The sequence below is a fragment of the Enhydra lutris genome, unplaced genomic scaffold (assembly GCF_002288905.1).
Source record: "Enhydra lutris kenyoni isolate GAN:26980312 unplaced genomic scaffold, ASM228890v2 scaffoldscaffold1, whole genome shotgun sequence".
Taxonomy (NCBI): domain Eukaryota; kingdom Metazoa; phylum Chordata; class Mammalia; order Carnivora; family Mustelidae; genus Enhydra; species Enhydra lutris.
Window position 1 is genome coordinate 14,223,266 of NW_019154085.1, and position 17,360 is coordinate 14,240,625.

The following is a 17,360-nucleotide window of genomic DNA, read 5'->3' on the forward strand; positions in this document are numbered from 1 at the left end:
CGGGGCCGGGCGGGGCCGCGAGCGCGCAGGCGCAGTGCGGGCTTCCTCGCGCCGCCGCCACTGCGGCCGCCGCCGCCGCCCGCGCTGCACCACAGGCCCGAGACAGACAGGGCCGGGAAGAGCCGGAGACTGAGGAGGAGGCGGAGGCGGCGGCGGAGGCGGGGCGACTCCGGTGACCGGGAGCGCCGCAGACTGGCAGCTGCGGCGACTCCCCCCTTTGTGTCTGGTCTGCGCGGAGTCACTGGAAGTGCTTCCCGGAGGGGTGCGGGGTGTCTCGCCGCCTCGTCGCCCACCCCCCCTCCTCAGCCAGCCACCTACCTCCGCCCTCCCGCCGCCCCCCGCCCTCGGCCCGCGACGCCCGAGCTCCGCCCGGAGCCCTGAGCTGCGGGAGAAGGCGGCGGCGGCGGCGGCGGCAGCGGCTTCCTCGGGGCGGGGGTTGTGATTCGCTCACAGGAGCCATTGACGGGAGAAGACGAGGCTTTTCTTCGTGGAATTTACCTCAGGCAAGATGGAGAGGCCGCAATAAAAAAGAGAGAAAGAGAGAGGAGCGAATCCGGGAGGGCTGGAAAGGGCAGCTCCCCGCACCTCCCCTCCGCCCGCCGTCTCGGGGAGCTCGGGGCCCTGCCTGCTGACCCTTCCCCTCCCCCGCTTCCTACCGCCCCTCAGCGCACCGGCCGGGCCCTGGCAGAACCTCGCAGGATTGTTGGGCGAAGGCTCGAAGGCGGTGTGGGTTTGTCCATGGAGGCAGGCACCTTTTTCGCTCCAGTCGAGGAACGGGGTTTGTTGTTCTCGCAATCCGAGTGAAGGAAGCACCGAAGCGAAACTTAAGAAGGAATCCTGCCCTCCCGGAGCCACGGGCGATGCGACTCGTGCCGCCGGGCGCCGCCGCCGCCCGCCCGGCTTCGCCCTTCGCGGCAGTCGGGAACTTGGTCTGATCCTCAGCCCCGCCATCGAAGCCCCCGCCTGCCACCCCCCCTGCACCCCGGCTATGTTTTCTCGCAGACCTGGATATTTTTTCGACATCGTGAAACTACGAGGGAAATAACTGCGGGGCTTTCTTCCCGTCTCTCTGCTTCTCCACACGGACATGCCTTCAGTTTGGGTGGCCGCGGCACCCCGTCCTCGGCGAATGAACCTCCCCAGCCGCGAGGGAGAGAAATGAAGGGAATTTCTGCAGCGGAATGAAAGCTCTGCAGCTCGGTCCTCTCATCTGCCATTTGTCCTTTCAAACTGCATTGTAATACCTACGGGCCGGACGAGTCAGACGCGAGCGAGGACCAGCCTCCCGGCCGTACCTCTCCGCCCGTGTTTACTTTCCATATATATATATATATTTTTTTTTTTTTTTCTTTTTTTCTCTGCCCTTCTGCTTCTCGGCTGGCCCAGGGATGACTTCTTCGCTGCAGCGGCCCCGGCGGGCACCTTCGCTCCTGTGGACGGTCCTGCTGGTCAGCACTGCGGCCGGTGAGTAGCTTTCCCTGCGGGTGGCGGGCGAGGGAGCCCGCAGAGGCCGAGGCCTGCGCTCGCCCTTCGCGACGCGTCCCGCGATCGCTGTGGAGGGAGCCGCGTCCGGTACCTGCGCGCCCTTCCCGTTCCTTCTAGGGAAATAACCCTGCCTGTTTTTGTGTAGTTTCGAATCCCTGCTCCCGTAGCCCCCTCCCCATCCCCCACGGGTGGGGGGAAAGACATATTGGGTGTGGTATCTTGACATTTTTAGCTGTGAGGTAATGCAAGGATTAAAAATAATATTTTAATCGCCAATGAACAGTGTCTATTATGAGATCTTTGGAAACAGAGCTGTAGATTTTTTTTTTTAACATAAAGAAGCGGATTTGGCTTACAGTTAAAAGAACATCAGCTATAGAACACACACTTTCGCCTTATTTTTAGATTTAGATCATTCTTTGGGAATCCATGTTACTTTCATTATTCCGAAATGCTACCGAATGAATTGGATGAATGTCGAGGAAGCCAGAACTTTGACATTCTTACTACATTGTATAATACTGTTAATTATTTTCGTTAGTCTTATTTTGTTCCAAAGCATTTTGGTAATTTTATTTCCATCTTTTTAACGTAAATACACTCGTATTTTATATGCTTTTGGGATTACTACTGGGCTTAAAAGTATTTTCGATAACTTTATATTTTAGTCATCTGGTATCTGTTGGCTTTCTTGTCATTGGGACAACTTTGACCTCACATCAGACGTCTAACGTATTTGAGTCCTGAAAGTTCTTTGACATTTTACTAAGCTTAAAGGGAAATGGTAGTCATCCTTTCCTTAGGATATTTTCTTTTAGTTCCCAAACACCTCAGAGAAAGCCTCATTTCTGTTTACAATTAGTTTTCAAGCAGTCTTTTGGTGATAATGCTTTTAGAAATTTTTGGGAATGAACTGTACATATAATTCTTAAGTTTGTGTAGGATGGCCAAATTGATTATGCATTTAGACATGAATAAGGGACAATATAACAGCTTTTAAATTTTTACAAGTGTGTATTTTTCACATTCAATAAATTTCTTATTGCTCTGCTGGACACAGAGGTTGCTTGCTTATTTCCATTTTGAAAGTATGCATTGGGAAAATTCTGAAAGAATTTAAAGTTTCCTTTAGTGCCTTTGATATTGGTTGATTGTCTGTTATGTTTATGATAAATTTATGTAGTTATATTAAAAAAATTCGAACTTCTGAATTGAATGTATTTTGAAACTGACATTTTAATATTCTTAAACATCACAATTCCTTTTGGGATGAAAATGAACAATTTTTTTCTAGGTTTCTTTATTTTGTGTTAGCCATTGAAATTCTCTAGCTGTAAGTCTTGTGATTCCTGTAAAATATGAAGAGAGTAAAAGGCTTTAGGTTTAAGCAGTCATTCTGTGATCAGAAATCTCAGAACATAGACTTTGCATGTTCTTTGTTATTCTTAACCTTTTTAGAATGTAGATTCTCATTTATAGTTACAGGCTTATCATTTTGTGATCAGAACTGATAACAGTAAGGGAAAGAACATTGACTTAAAAATACATTTAATTTGTATTTGGTAAATAAAATAGAATAATGTCCCTTAAAATGGAAGGATTGAAAGAATTACTATTTAAAGTGGTATTAGTCTTTTTTTTTTTTCTCTAGTATTACATAGTACTGGATGCCAAAATTTGTGAAGCTGGATTTCACAGTAATAACAGTAATAGTAATAGCTAGTGTTTATTTTTATTTATTTATTTAACAGAGAGCAAGAGCAAGAGTGAGAGAGAGAATGCATGCACAAGCAGGGGGAGCGGCTCCTCACTGAGCAGAGAGGGAGAAGCAACTATTCTAATAGCTTTACATGTATTTTCTCATTTGATCCTCATGACAGTTCTACACTCCAGATTTAATTATGTTCCTTTTACAGAGAGGACAAGTGAAGTATAGAGAATTTAAATAACTCACCACAGAGTAAATTTTGGAGCCAGGATTATAGCCTGTACCCTTACCTATCACATTAATGATAACAACAGCTTACTCTAATTGGGAACGTAAGATAGAGTAGTGCCTTCACTAGATTAGCCTCTGAAAAGAAGTAAGGATGCTTGACAGGATCGTCGTTCAGCACTGGTTATGCAGATGTCATGGTTCTAAATGTGTTATACTTTTCCTGATACTGCAGCGGCTAGTATAGTTTTGTTAGGTGCAAGGTGACTGACTAGAGAGAGCCTGTGTGGACTTGGGATACATAGATGTAGTGATGTAACCAGACAGGTGCAAATAGTGTTGCTGATAGGAAAAAAAAAATACAGGAAGACTGGCTGATATCACATCCCTCTTTGGGGGCATGGATAAATCCTTTATTTCATTTGAATCCCTCTTTCCCGCTTACTGTATCTGGTTCTTGGATTCCTTAATTCTAAGACTATTCTATATGCAAAAAATTAGAATTTATAGAAAAATATGTGCTTATTTGGTTTGTAAATGAATTCTTAATTTTAATAAAAGGTATAATACAATGCAATATTTACTATAGAATCAGTTTCTGTTAAAATTTCTTTTTTGGAAAAAAAGTTGTCCCTCTTTATTTAGGTTGTAATGGCTACAGATAACATATGTAACCCTATAACCCACCCTACTCTGTGCAGACCCTTGAGCAGGCTCAGCTCCCCTTTCCTCCAGTCTTCTTGTCCTCCTCATTCTTGTCCTTCTTGCCATCCTTGGGTTGCCCGGGAGGCCAGGGAGCCCATGACATTTCAAATGGCCTTTTTCTTGGGATTCACTCCTGGAAGGTTCTCCAGAACATCTGAAGGAACTCAGGATTCTGCATCACATCATAATTCTTCTTCTCCATGGCTGGCTTGGATGTGTCTAATGGCTGGACTGACATCATTGTCAGTTGAATCTTCCTGAATTTGAAATAATTCACTTGATTTCTTTCTTCTTCTTCTTTTTTAAAGTAAATTCTCGGGCTTGAACTCACAACCTGGAGGTCAGGAGTTGCATGCTCTACTGACTGAGCCAGCCTGTGTGCCTCCCTTGATTAGATTTCAGTTTTTCATCTCTTTAGGAATACACACATTGTCTAAAAGAAGATTCATCTATTTAGTTAGGGTTCTTAAGCACTGAAGTCAATAAATATTGTTAGGGAACTGGAAATTAGTAATCTTTATTTTTTATTTCTTAATATGTGGGCACTGCAACAGGGCCACTTGTGTTTTTTTCCCCCCCCAAGATTTTTATTTATTTATTTAACAGGGAGCGAGAGCAAGAGTGAGAGAGAGAATGCACGCACAAGCAGGGGGAGTCCGATGGAGGGCTCCATGCCAGGAGACTGGGATTATGACCTAAGGCAAAGGCAGATGCTTAATTGACTGAGCCACCTCTTCCGCCCTCATGATGACCCCCCCCCCTTTTTTTTTTTTTTTAAGATTTTTATTTATTTGACAGACAGATCACAAGCAGGCAGAGAGGCAGAGAGAGAGAGAGAGGAGGAGGCAGGCTCCCTGCTGAGCAGAGAGCCGGACGTGAGGCTCGATCCCAGGACCCCGGGACCATGACCTGAGCCGAAGGCAGAGGCTTTAACCACTGAGCCACCCAGGCGCCCAACCCCCCCACCTTTTAAAAAAGATTTTATTTATTTGAGAGAGAGCATGAGCAGGGGGAACAGATGGAGAGGGAGAGGAGTCTTTTTTTTTTTTTTTTTTAAATATATCATTTATTTATTTGACAGACAGAGAGCACAAGTAGGCAGAGAGGCAGGCAGAGAGAGAGAGGGGGAAGCAAGCTCCCTGCTGAGCAGAGAGCCCGATGTGGGGCTCGATCCCGGGACTCTGGGATCATGACCTGAGCCGAAAGCAGAGGCTTTAACCCACTGAGCCACCCAGGCACCCCAGAGGAGAGGAGGAGTCTTAAGCAGACTTTGTGCTGAATGCAGAGCCAGATGCAGGGCTGGGTCTCATGATCATGTGATCACAGCCTGAGCCCAAACCAGGAGTCAGACACTCAATAGACTGCACCACCCAGGTGCCCCATCACCTGCGGTTTTTAATAAAATTCCTATCTCTGTCACTATAATCTAGATGTACTGAAAGGATCTCACTGGGACCTATAGTGTTTTAAATTTAAAAAAATATATAGGTCCCAGCGAGATCCTGAAAGATTCTCCCTTAGGCAAGTTTGAGGACCCTGATTTATATAGTCAGTCTTAATTGTTTGGATTTTTTAAAATATTGTGATTCAGTCAACTTTTGCTACATAATAGCTGGTAACCACAAAATCATAGTGACATACAACAAGTGTTTATTCTGCTTCATTTGTCTCATTCTTGGGCCCAAGCTGGAGGGACGGGTAACACCTCTCTGGGGGAAGCTTGTCTTATAGCAATGGCAGAAGTACCAGGAGACAAGCTCAATCCTACCAGGCATTTTCAGATTCTTGTTCCTCTGACATCCCATTTTACCAAGACCAAAGGCAACAAGTAGTGAAGTACATTCTGGCTGTAATGAGGCCATGGTAACGTATGGACATGTGATCCTGTTGCTGGGAAATGAAGAATTGGGATCTTCAGTCTACCACATATGATCAGGAAGATGATCCTGATGAGGAGTTTCTCTTACCATTTGAACAGGGCCAAACTCTTTTTTTTTTTTTTTAAGATTTTATTTATTTACTTGATGGAGATCACAAGCAGGCAGAGAGGCAGGCAGGCAGAGAGAGAGAAAGGGAAGCAGGCTCCCTGCTGAGCAGAGAGACTGATGTGGGGCTCGATCCCAGGACCCTGGGATCATGACCTGAGCTGAAGGCAGAGGCTTTAACCCACTGAGCCACCCAGGCGCCCCGAACAGGGCCAAACTCTTAATTAGGTTTTTGCATAAAAAATTATACCAACTTTGATCTCTACAAAAGCCTATCCTGGCATGTGGGCTGAAGTGGTGGTATGGTGTTGGTGTATATGAAATGTGGGGACAGAGATTTATTTCATACAAGGACAATAGCTTTCCTTCATTAAAGACCGACTTTCTTAACGTAGAAAGAGAAGAAATTGAATACTGATTTCTGATGGGTAAATTCTTTTTTTTTTTTTTTTAAGATTTTATTTATTTATTTGACACACAGAGAGAGAGATCACAAAGTAGGCAGAGAGAGAGGGGGGAAGCAGGCTCCCTGCTGAGCAGAGAGCCCGATGCGGGGCTCCATCCCAGGACCCTGGGATCATGACCTGAGCCGAAGGCAGAGCCTTTAACCCACTGAGCCACTCAGGCACCCCCGATGGGTAAATTCTAACCATAAAATTCTAACCATAAAAGATACAGGATGAAGTCAGTGTAAATTAGTTAATTTTATAAATGGCCATACCAACTATTTTGGCACTTATTGCCTTGCTTTTGAATATCAGTTATGTGTATTTGCTTTGTCCTCCTAACTGATAATTGTTTCTTGAGGACAGAGTTCATATCTTTTTTTTTCTTTTTTAAGATTTTTTTTATTCATGAGAGAGAGCATGTGCTCAAGAGAACACAAGCAGGGGGAGGTGCTGAGGGAGAAGCAGACTCCCCGCTGGGCAGGGAGCCCAGCCGCTGGACTTGATCCCAGGACCCCGGGATCATGACCTGAGTCAAAGGCAGATGCTTAATTGACTGAGTCACCCAGGTGCCCCAGAGTTCATATCTTAAACTGTTTTGTAATCTATCATATTGCATGCAGATAGAAGATGTTTAAGAAATACTAAATTAATGAATAATAGAAAGGAATTGTAGCCAGGAAGTATTCTAAGATTGCTTACTTACCCAAATGATCTATTAGTAATTTATTCTTTGTTCCCATTCCTTCAACTATAAAGTGGTTTAAATGGTGTAGTAAGGAGACTCCTGTCTTGAATTAATGAGACCTGAACTCTCTGAAACAGATGACTCAACATAGTTTTCTCAGTTAGAGTATTATGGGATTGGACTAGATTATGTTTGAAATGCAGATTCTTGGGAACAACCTACTTAATCTGAATATCTGGCCAGTGAGTTTGGGAATTTACATTTTATTTTAAGATTTATTTTTATTTATCTTAGAGACAGCATGTGCATGAGCAGGAATGGAGCGGAGGGAGAGGGATAGAATCTCAAGCAGACTCCCTGCTGAGCAGGGAGCCTGATGTGGGGATCCATCCCAGGACTCTGGGATCATGACCTGAGCCGAAGGCAGATGCTTAACTGACTGAGCCACCTAGGTGTCCTGAGAATTTTTGATGAAATATTTATAAAAGAAATAGTGCTAAACTAAATTAGACTAGGTAACATTGATTTGGTTTTAGTTACAAATTAATATCCCATGGACCATTCCAGGTGGATAAATTGCATATATTAGATTTCTATCTACCAAAGGAGAATTATATTCTGATTTGATTGATAATCTGCTAAAAAAAATTAAATATGAAATCGTGAATTTTGGCTATCTTGCATAGTACTTAAACATGTGGAAGAGACTCCCATATTACCAAACTATCTCCTCCTTTTAGTTAAATCGTCTAGTCTTTGAATCATTTTTAGAAGCAATGAAGATGACTTTATTTTTATTTTTTTGGAAAGATTCTATCTATTCATTTGACGGGAACGGCGAGAGAGGGAACACAAGCAGGGGGAATAGGAGGGAGAGAAACAGGACCCCTGCTGAGCAGGGAGCCCCATGCGGGGCTTGATCCCAGGAACCCAGGACCATGAGCTGAGCTGAAGGCAAATGCCCAATGACTGAGCCATCCAGGCACCCCTGAAGATGAGTTTAGTAGAATTTTGGATGCAATAGACTTGATTTTGTTTTTGTTTTTTTAAACACTTTTTAATCTGTGAGAGGGTATGACAACTAAGACTGCTAGATTACAAGAATACATATATAATTTATGTATAGTCTGTGTGAAATAAGGTTAGAAATAAGCCTGTGGGTAAATGACATGAACATTTTTTTTATTTAAAAGAATTTTTTAGGGGCGCCTGGCTGGCTCAGTCATTAAGCATCTACCTTTGGCTCAGGTCGTGATCCCAGGGTTCTGAGATCGAGCCCCGCATCAGCCTCCCTGCTCAGTGGGAAGCGTGCTTCTCTCCCACTCCCCCACTTGTGTTCCTTATCTCACTGTGTCTCTCTATCAAATAAATAAATAAAATCTTAAAAAAAAATTTTTTTTTAAAGATTATATTTTTAAGTACTCTATTCACCCATTTAAAGTGTTCTCTATACCACCTGGAGAGTCACATGCTCTACCGACTGAGCCAGCCAGGTGCCCCTGACGTGAACATTTTAGAATACATTGCTTTATCAGAACTGTTAGCACACAATATTTATTTCTTACTGTTAACTGCACTTTATACGGTAAGTGTTGGACCAGACCCAGTTTCTTTTCCAGTATGCACTCGTGGGAGCTGCGACAAGGGTAGGGGGCATTAATAGAATAGATGATATATGGAAGGTGAACTAAAATGCCCAGTCAAAAATATTTATTAGTGTTTCCTTTGTGAGAGGTTCTTTTTAAAATGTTTGTGGATACAATGAAAAACAAGGGGCATCTCTCCTCCCCCAAACATCTCATGCCGTAGCCTATATTACTTTCTGAGAGGGAGTTAGAGTTCATGCTATTTGAAGGAAGGGTAGGTATTTTGCAAGTTTTATTAGCATTGTATTATTTCTTTTCTGCCTGTTTCTTAGGATCAGAAATTCGTGAAGGTATTCTGCAACACAGGAAAAGAGACTTTGTTCCTGTGTGTCTTCTAGCAGATCTCCACCCTCCTTTTATTTCTGTCTTTCTGCCAGCTTTTTTTGAAAGAGCAGAGAACACTTCTGGACTTCTGTATCCTCACTCCTTACTTGTCTCATGATGTATATTAGATCATCAGTGACTTCCTAATTGCTTTGTCCAGTGACTTAAAAAAATATATTTATTTATTTGAGAGAGAGAGAAAGCATGAACAGAGGGGAGGAGCAGAGGGAGAAGGAGAAGCAGACTTCCCGCTGGACAGGGCCCAACACGGAGCTCGATTCCAGGACCCTGAGATCACAACCTGAGCCAAAGGCAGACACTAAACTGACTGAGTCACCCAGTCACCCCTCCAGTGATTTTTCAGTCTTGTTCTTTTTGACTTTTCTACTTAATTGGAGAATTTTGGTCACCCTTTCCTTGAAACTCTTCCTGTCTGACTTTAGTGTCATTGCATTTCTCTGGTTATACATCTTCTCCATCCTCACTTCTCCATAAATGTTCTATTTTCTTCTATTTTAAAAATCTCCCTTAGATTTTTACTCCTCTCCCTTGTTGATTTTCTTGTATTGTTACTCCTCTCCCAAATTTTAATTAGTCTGGAAATGATTGATGATTTCTAACTCAAACAGGTGAAGCTAGAAAGATTTGAGTTCCTTCCTAGTGGTACCATCAGCTGTTTACTTTGGGAATATCACTTCATTTTGTTCCAATATCCTCATTATAAAGTGAAGCGGTTGGCCTACATGATACTTACAGCATTTCTAGCACTTTTGCTTATGGTATGAGAAAAGCCAGTGTATTCTTAGTTATTAGTAAGTGTATAACACTTTGAATAATATATTTGGTTATTATTGAGTATATATGTAACACTTTGAATTTAGCTTAGTTTAGGGAAAACTGTGGGGCATTCTGAAATGGTTAAAGCACTACTTTGAAAGAAATGTAATTTAATTTTTTGCAAATACATTTTGTGTGTTGATTATGTTGAGTTAGGACGACAAAAGTGTTCTAGAGAAAGGCACTGTATGGATATTCTGTAATGAAAATATAAAAATAATCTATAACTAAATAGAAAGTGTGCTTATAAAATAGTTGGAATCCTAGAATTTTAGAGTTGGAAAGGACCTTGAGTAGACTTTAAATAGTTTTTAGTTAAGACAAAAGACAATCTTGTCTTTTTTTTTTTTTTAAGATTTTATTTATTTATTTGACAGAGATCACAAGTAGGCAGAGAGGCAGGCAGAGAGAGAGAGAGAGAGAGGAAGGGAAGCAGGTTCCCCGCCAAGGAGAGAGCCCGATGCAGGGCTCGATCCCAGGACCCTGGGATCATGACCTGAGCTGAAGGCAGAGGCTTTAACCCACTGAGCCACCCAGGCGCCCTACAATCTTGTCTTTTAATTGACTTTTTATTTTAATTCTAGTATGTTAATATAATACAGTGTTATGCTAGTTTCAGGTATATACAGTATAGTGATTTGACAGTTCTATATATTATTCTATATATTACTCAGTGCTCATCAAGGTAAGTGTACTATTAATCTCCTTCACCTATTTCACCCATCTCCCACCCACCCCCGCTCTGATAATCATTTGTTTATTCTTTGTAGTTAAGAGTCTGTTTTTTGGTTTATCTCTTTTTTCTTATTTTTCTTTTTTTGTTTGTTTTGTTTCTTAAATTCCACATATGAGTGAAATCTATGGTATTGTGTTTCTCTGACTTACTTCATTTAGTATTATACTCTCTTAATCCATCCCTGTTGTTGCAGATGGCAAGATTTCATTCATAGACAGAAAGACACACACACACACACACACACTCACTCACACAAACACACATCTACATACCGCATCTTTTATAGCCATTCATCTATGGATGGACATTTGGGCTGTGTCCATATCTTCGCTGTTGTAAATAATGCTGCAATAAACATAAGGGTATGTGTATTTTTTTGAATTAGGGTGTTTGTATTCTTTGGGTAAATATCTGGTAGTGGGATTACTAGATCATATGGTAATCCCATTTTTAGTTTCTTAAAAATATTTATTTATTTATTTTAGAGAGAAGGCACATACCTGAGGAAGTGTGTGGTGGGATGGGGATTGGGGGTCGGGGGGAGCAGAAGAAAAGGGAGAAAAACTTTAGCAGACTCTGCACTGAGTGAGTGGGGAGCCCAATGTGGGGCTCCATCTTATGATCTTGAGATCACAACCTGAGCCTAAACCAAGAGTCTGAGGCTCAACCAACTGCGCCACCCAGGCACCCCTATTTTTTAGAAATATTTTATTTATTTATTTGTCATAGAGCATAAGCAGGCAGAGTGGCAGGCAGAGGCAGAGGGAGAAGCAGGTTCCCCGCTGAGCAAGGAGCCTGATGCAGGACTCTATCCCAGGACCCTGGAATCTTGACCTGAGCTGAAGGCAGCTGCTTAATGGACTGAGCCACCCAGGCATCCCAGGTGCCCCTGTTTTTAATTTTTTGAGGAACCTCCATACTGTTTTTCCACACTGCCTGTACCAGTTTACATTCCCGCCAGTAGCGCAAGAGGGTTCCTTTTTCTCCACATCCTTGGCAACTCTGGTTTCTTGTGTTTTTGATTTTAGCCATTCTGACAGGCGTGTGTTGGTATCTTATTGTGGTTTAACTTGCATTTTCCTGATGATGAGTGATATTGAGCATCTTTTCATGTGTCTGTTGGTCATCTGTATGTCTTCTTTGGAGAATGTTAATGTCTTCTGCCCATTTTTAGTTGGATTATTTGGAGTTTTTTGGTGTTTAGTTGTATAACTTCTTCCTTTTTTTAAAAAAAAGATTTTATTTTATTTGAAAGAGCCATCTAGGTGTCCCTGTATAAGCTCTTATATATTTTGGATACTAACCTTTTATTGGGTATATCATTTGTAAATATCTTCTCCCATTCAATAGGCTTTTAGTTTTGTTGTTTCCTTTGCTGTTCAGAAACTTTTTATTTTGTTGAAGTCCCAGTAGTTTATTTTTGCTTTTGTTTTCCTTGCCTCAGGAGACGTATCTAGAAAAATGGTTCTATGAATGATGTCAGAGAAGTTACTCCTGTGTTCTGTTTAAGAATTTTTATGGTTTCAGGTCTCACATTTATGACTTTAATCCATTTGGAGTTTATTTTTGTGAATGGTGTAAGAAATTGTTTTAATTTTGGGGCGCCTGGGAGGCCCAGTCGTTTTTGAATTTACTTTTATAGAGATATAGTTGATATGTAACACTGTATAAGTTTAAGGTATACAGCATACTGAATTGATACATTTCTATATTGCAATATGATTACCCCCATAGTGTTAGCTAACACCTCTGTTACATCATGTAATTATCATTATTGTTTGTGTGGTGGGAACAATTAAGATCTAGTCTCTTAGCAACTTTGAAATTTATAATATAGTATTGTATATAATTACTGTGCGTTATATACAGGATTTGTTCATCTAGTGGTTGCAAGTTTGTACCCTTAAACAACAGTTGTCTATTTTTTAATTGGGTTGTTTGTCTTTTTGTTGTTGGATAATAGGAGTTCTTTATATATTATGAATATTAACTCTCTATCAAATGATTTCCAAATGTTATGGACTGAATGTTTGGGTCCCCTCAAATTTCATGTTGAAATCATAATCTCCAAGGTGATGGTATTAGAAAGTGAGGCCTTTGGGAGTTGATTAGGTAATGAAAGTGAAGCTCTCATTAATGGGATTAGTACTCTTATGAAAGAGACCCCAGAAAAATCCCTTCCTTTTACCACTTTGTGAGGGTACAACGAAAAGATGGCCATCTAGGAAATGGATTCTCACCAGTTACGGAATCTGCTGGCACCATGATTTTAGACCTCCCGGACTCCAGAGCAGTAAGAAATAAATGTTTATTGTTTAAAAGACACCCAGTCCCTGTTGTATTGTTAGGGCACCATGGTTTCTCCTATTCTCTAGGTTCCTTTCTTTTTTCTTTTCTTAACTGTCTTTTTTTTTTTTTTTTAAGATTTTATTTATTTATTTGACAGATCACAAGTAGGCAGAGAGGCAGGCAGAGAGAGAGAGGGGAGGAAGCAGGCTCCCTGCTGAGCAGAGAGCCCAATGTGGGGCTCCATCCCAGGACCCTGGGATCATGACCTGAGCCGAAGGCAGAGGCTTTACCCACTGAGCCACCCAGGCACCCTATTAACTGTCTTAATAATGTTCTTTGATGTACAGAAGTTTTAAATTTTGATGAAGTCCCATTTATTTTGTTGTTGTTTTTGTTGTACATGCTCTTAGTGTCATATCTAAGAATCCATTGCCAAATCCAAGGCTATGAAGATTTACTCCTATTTTTCTTCTAAGAGCTTCATGGTTTTAGCTCTTATGTCATTGATTAATTTTTTTTAAAGATTTTATTTATTTAGTAGAGAGAGACGGCATGAGTGGGGTGGGGAGAGAAGCAGAGGGAGAGTGAGAAGCAGACTCCCCACTGAGCATGAAGTCCGATGTGGGACTTGATCCCTGGACTCTGGGATCATGACCTGAGCCGAAGGCAGACGCTTAACCAACTGAGCCACCCAGGCACACCCGTCATTGATCCATTTTGAGTTAATTTTTTTATATGGTGTGAGATAGAGATCCAACTTCATTCTTTTGCATGTGGAAATCCACTTGTGCCAGTACCATTTGTTGAGGAGATTATTCTTTACTCATTGAATGGAATTGCCACTCTTTAAAAAAAAAAATCAGTTGGCCACAGATATTTAGACTTATTTCTGAATTTCCAGTTAGGTTCTATTGGTCAGTCCTTGGACCTTTGCTTTTCTGTGTATACACCTACTCCTTTGGTGATCTCATCCATTTTTATGGCTTTAAAAAAGTAGCACGTAGAGGTTAACACGTTTCAAATTTATTTCCACCCCAAACGTCTTTTCTTGAAATCCTGTTGCAGGTAGCCAACTGTGTATTCAGCATCTCCACTTAAGATGTTTGATAGTTATCTCACAGTTAATGTGTCCCTGAGCTGCTTTTGTAGGCCTTTTCCTCCCATAGTCTTTCCCAACTCAGCAAATGTCTGTCATTCAAGTTGTTCAGGCCAAAAATTGAAGATATCCTTGTCCTTCTCTTTCTTTTTTCATTCTCACATCCACTCTGATAGCAAAAACTATTGGCCCTACCTTCAAAATATATCTAGAGTTTGATGACTTCTTACCACCTCTGTGGGTACCACGTTAATTTAAAAGTCACAGTCTTTTCTTGCTTGTAATTTTTCAGTAGCCTCTCTTTTCTCTAACATGGTCACTTTTACTATAGTCACTTTTCAGTATAGTATCCAGGGCCACCTTTTTGAGCCTCAGTCATATTATGACATTTCTCTGCTTAAAACTTTCCAAAGCCTTTGCATATCATTTAGAATAAAAGTCACAATCATTTGAAATATCCTATATAATCTGATCCCTACTTATGACTGCATCTGCTCATCTGTCTTGCTCAACTTTATTGTGCTTTTAACTTTACACAGAAGTAAATGTTTAGAAATCAAATGTTTTATAAGAGGTTAGATTTGAGATACTTTATTCTGTATAATTTGACAGTGGCTATATATAGTGAGTAGATATATATATTGGAGAAATAAAAGAAGAGACAAATGAACATTTCTTGAGCCTCTAACATATCTACTAAGTGCCTTACTACTTACTTTATGATCTCATTATCCTTTAAACAAATGACTCAGTATTATTATTTTTCCTTATTTTACAGATTAGTAAACTGAGTAAGTAGGAGACTGGGATTCAGGCTCAGGTCTCTATAACTCCAGAGGATTCATGTAATATATACAGTGGTAGCCTGAAGATGTAAAATACTTGGAATAATATTTTAGGCATCTGAAAAAATTATTGGCATTTTAATCATTTAGGAGTAAGTTTCTAGACTGAACTGTGTCTTGGTTGTGGTCTCTTATTTTGCAGTAAATGACAACAGGTTTTGGTTTTGTGTGTAACATTCAAATATTGGTGGATAATAAAGATTTTTTTTTTTTTTTTAATTTGACCGAGAGAGAGAAAGCGCAAGCAGGGGGAGTGGCAGGCAGAGGGAGAGGGAGAATCAGGCTCCCTGCTGAGCAAGGAGCCCAATTCGGGGGCTCGATCCCAGGACCCTGGGATCATGACCTGAGCTGAAGGCAGCCGCTTCACTGACTGAGCCACCCGGGTGCCCAGATAATAAACATTTTCATTAAAGATTCAAAGCTTCAGTTTTGGAAAGGAGCACCAGTTAGATCAAGAATGATGATGACATATTTAGTTGAGGATAAGTTTTTAAGGTTTATATCTGTTGTTAGTGATTAGAATCCCTAAGGGCCAGTCTAGTGTGAAGAGTAACCTTTGAATTTAGTTACAACTCAAAGGGCCATATTGTGGTGACATGAAAGGCAAGATTAAAAACAGTCAAATGATAACGAGATGAACATTTTCATGTTACTTATTGAAACAAGTTTTTTTATGTGAAAGATAACTTTTCTGGGATATTTATTTTTCTTTTGGCTAAACCATGTGTTAGCTTGATGAAATGCTATTAAGAATGTTAATCTAAAAATTTTGTTTAGCTTTTAGCACCAACTGTTATCCAGCTCTTCTGTAGGAATCATCGTTTTGTCCATTTTCTTAGGTTTATGAGAAATTCAGTTTTACTGATCCTTGCTGCTAAGTCCCTCTGCCGAGAGCAAAACAGTAGTCTTAGATTTATACTAAACTCAGATTTGTACACTAAGCAGCTAATAGGTTTTATATTAATGAAATGATATAGATTAATGAAAATAGGTTAAATTCGTTATCTGAAAATAGATTAAATTCTAGTTATTTGCAGTTAAGAACTAGTGTGTTGAGGCATGGTTTTTGGAAGCCTATCTCTTGGATAGGTAGGCTAGGTTATTCTAAAACTGCAGGGGTTATTTCTTGCTCATACTGTATGTCCATTGAAGACTTGCAGGGGTATTCTCATTGTTCAGGAATCTGGGTTAATGGATTGCCACCATCTTGAAAGTTGAAATAAAGGTAAAATAAAGTATAAAAAGATCTTTCATGGCAGTTACATACTTTGTCACATCACTTCCATTTAAAACCCACTATTTAGTCTCTCCTAACCTCTAGGAACTGTGATTTTTCTAAGTATCTAGAAAAGGAATTTGGGGAACAGGACTGATGATGACTGTGGGAAATAATAAGATAAACTTTTTTTGGCTTTGCTTTATATTTTAGATGTGTTTTGGTTTTCATATTTGACCTTGTTTCTTTTAAAAGTCTTTCTGTTATTTATTTATTTAATTTTTAAAGATTTTATATACTTATTTGACAGACAGAGATCACAGGTAGGCAGAGAGGCAGGCAGAGAGGGAGGGGGAAGCAGTCTCCCCACTGAGCAGAGAGCCGGATGCAGGACTTGATCCCAGGACTCTGAGACCATGACCTGAGCTGAAGGCAGAGGCTTAACCCACTGAGCCACCCTGGTGCCCCACTTTCTGTTTTTTAGAATCCCGAAGTTGTAATAGCAGGTCGTTGTAAAAATGATTTTATATGATAATGAAGTAGAGAAAATTAAAAAATCCATTCCGTCTTTACTTTTTCTCTAATTCTGTTCCCTGGATACAACAGGTGTTAATAGTTTGGTTGATAATATTTCATACTTTTTTGTATGCACTATAAATAAGCACCTGTGTAATTAGAGTTTGTTTTTTAAATAGTTAGAATCATATATATCATGTACAAATTTTTGTTATTAATCATATAGGATAGTTCTAGAAGCAAGATCATTTGGTCAAAGTTTGCACATTAAAAATTTTGGTATGAACTTCTAAATTTCCTCCCCAAAAGATTGTACCACTTTCCATTTCCACCACTACTATATCAAAATTTTCATTTTCTTTCTGCCTTTTTTTAAAAGATATTTTCTTTTTTTAAGATTTTATCTTTAAGTAACCTCTGCACCCAGCGTGGGTCTCGAACCATAATGCTCTACCAGTCCAACCAGCCAGGTGCCTCCAAAATTTTCCTTCTTTTTTTTTTTTTAAGATTTTATTTATGTATTTGACAGATATCACAAGTAGGCAGAGAGGCAGGCAGAGACAGAGAGAGGGGGAAGCAGGCTGCCCACTGAGCAGAGAGCCCAATGTGG

The 17,360-nt window shown here is 40.6% G+C and overlaps 1 protein-coding gene across 1 annotated transcript in view; it reads left to right on the forward strand.

Moving 5' to 3' along the window:
- The first annotated feature begins 1,041 nt into the window (after window positions 1–1,041).
- Window positions 1,042–17,360, forward strand: part of LOC111141287 (bone morphogenetic protein receptor type 2) — a 212,454-nt gene continuing 196,135 nt past the window's right edge. Inside the window, exons 1-2 of the mRNA XM_022493741.1 lie at window positions 1,042–1,200; window positions 1,387–1,464. Coding sequence (XP_022349449.1) covers window positions 1,182–1,200; window positions 1,387–1,464 — 97 coding nt within the window. The 5' untranslated portion in view covers window positions 1,042–1,181. The remainder of the gene's footprint in view (window positions 1,201–1,386; window positions 1,465–17,360) is intronic.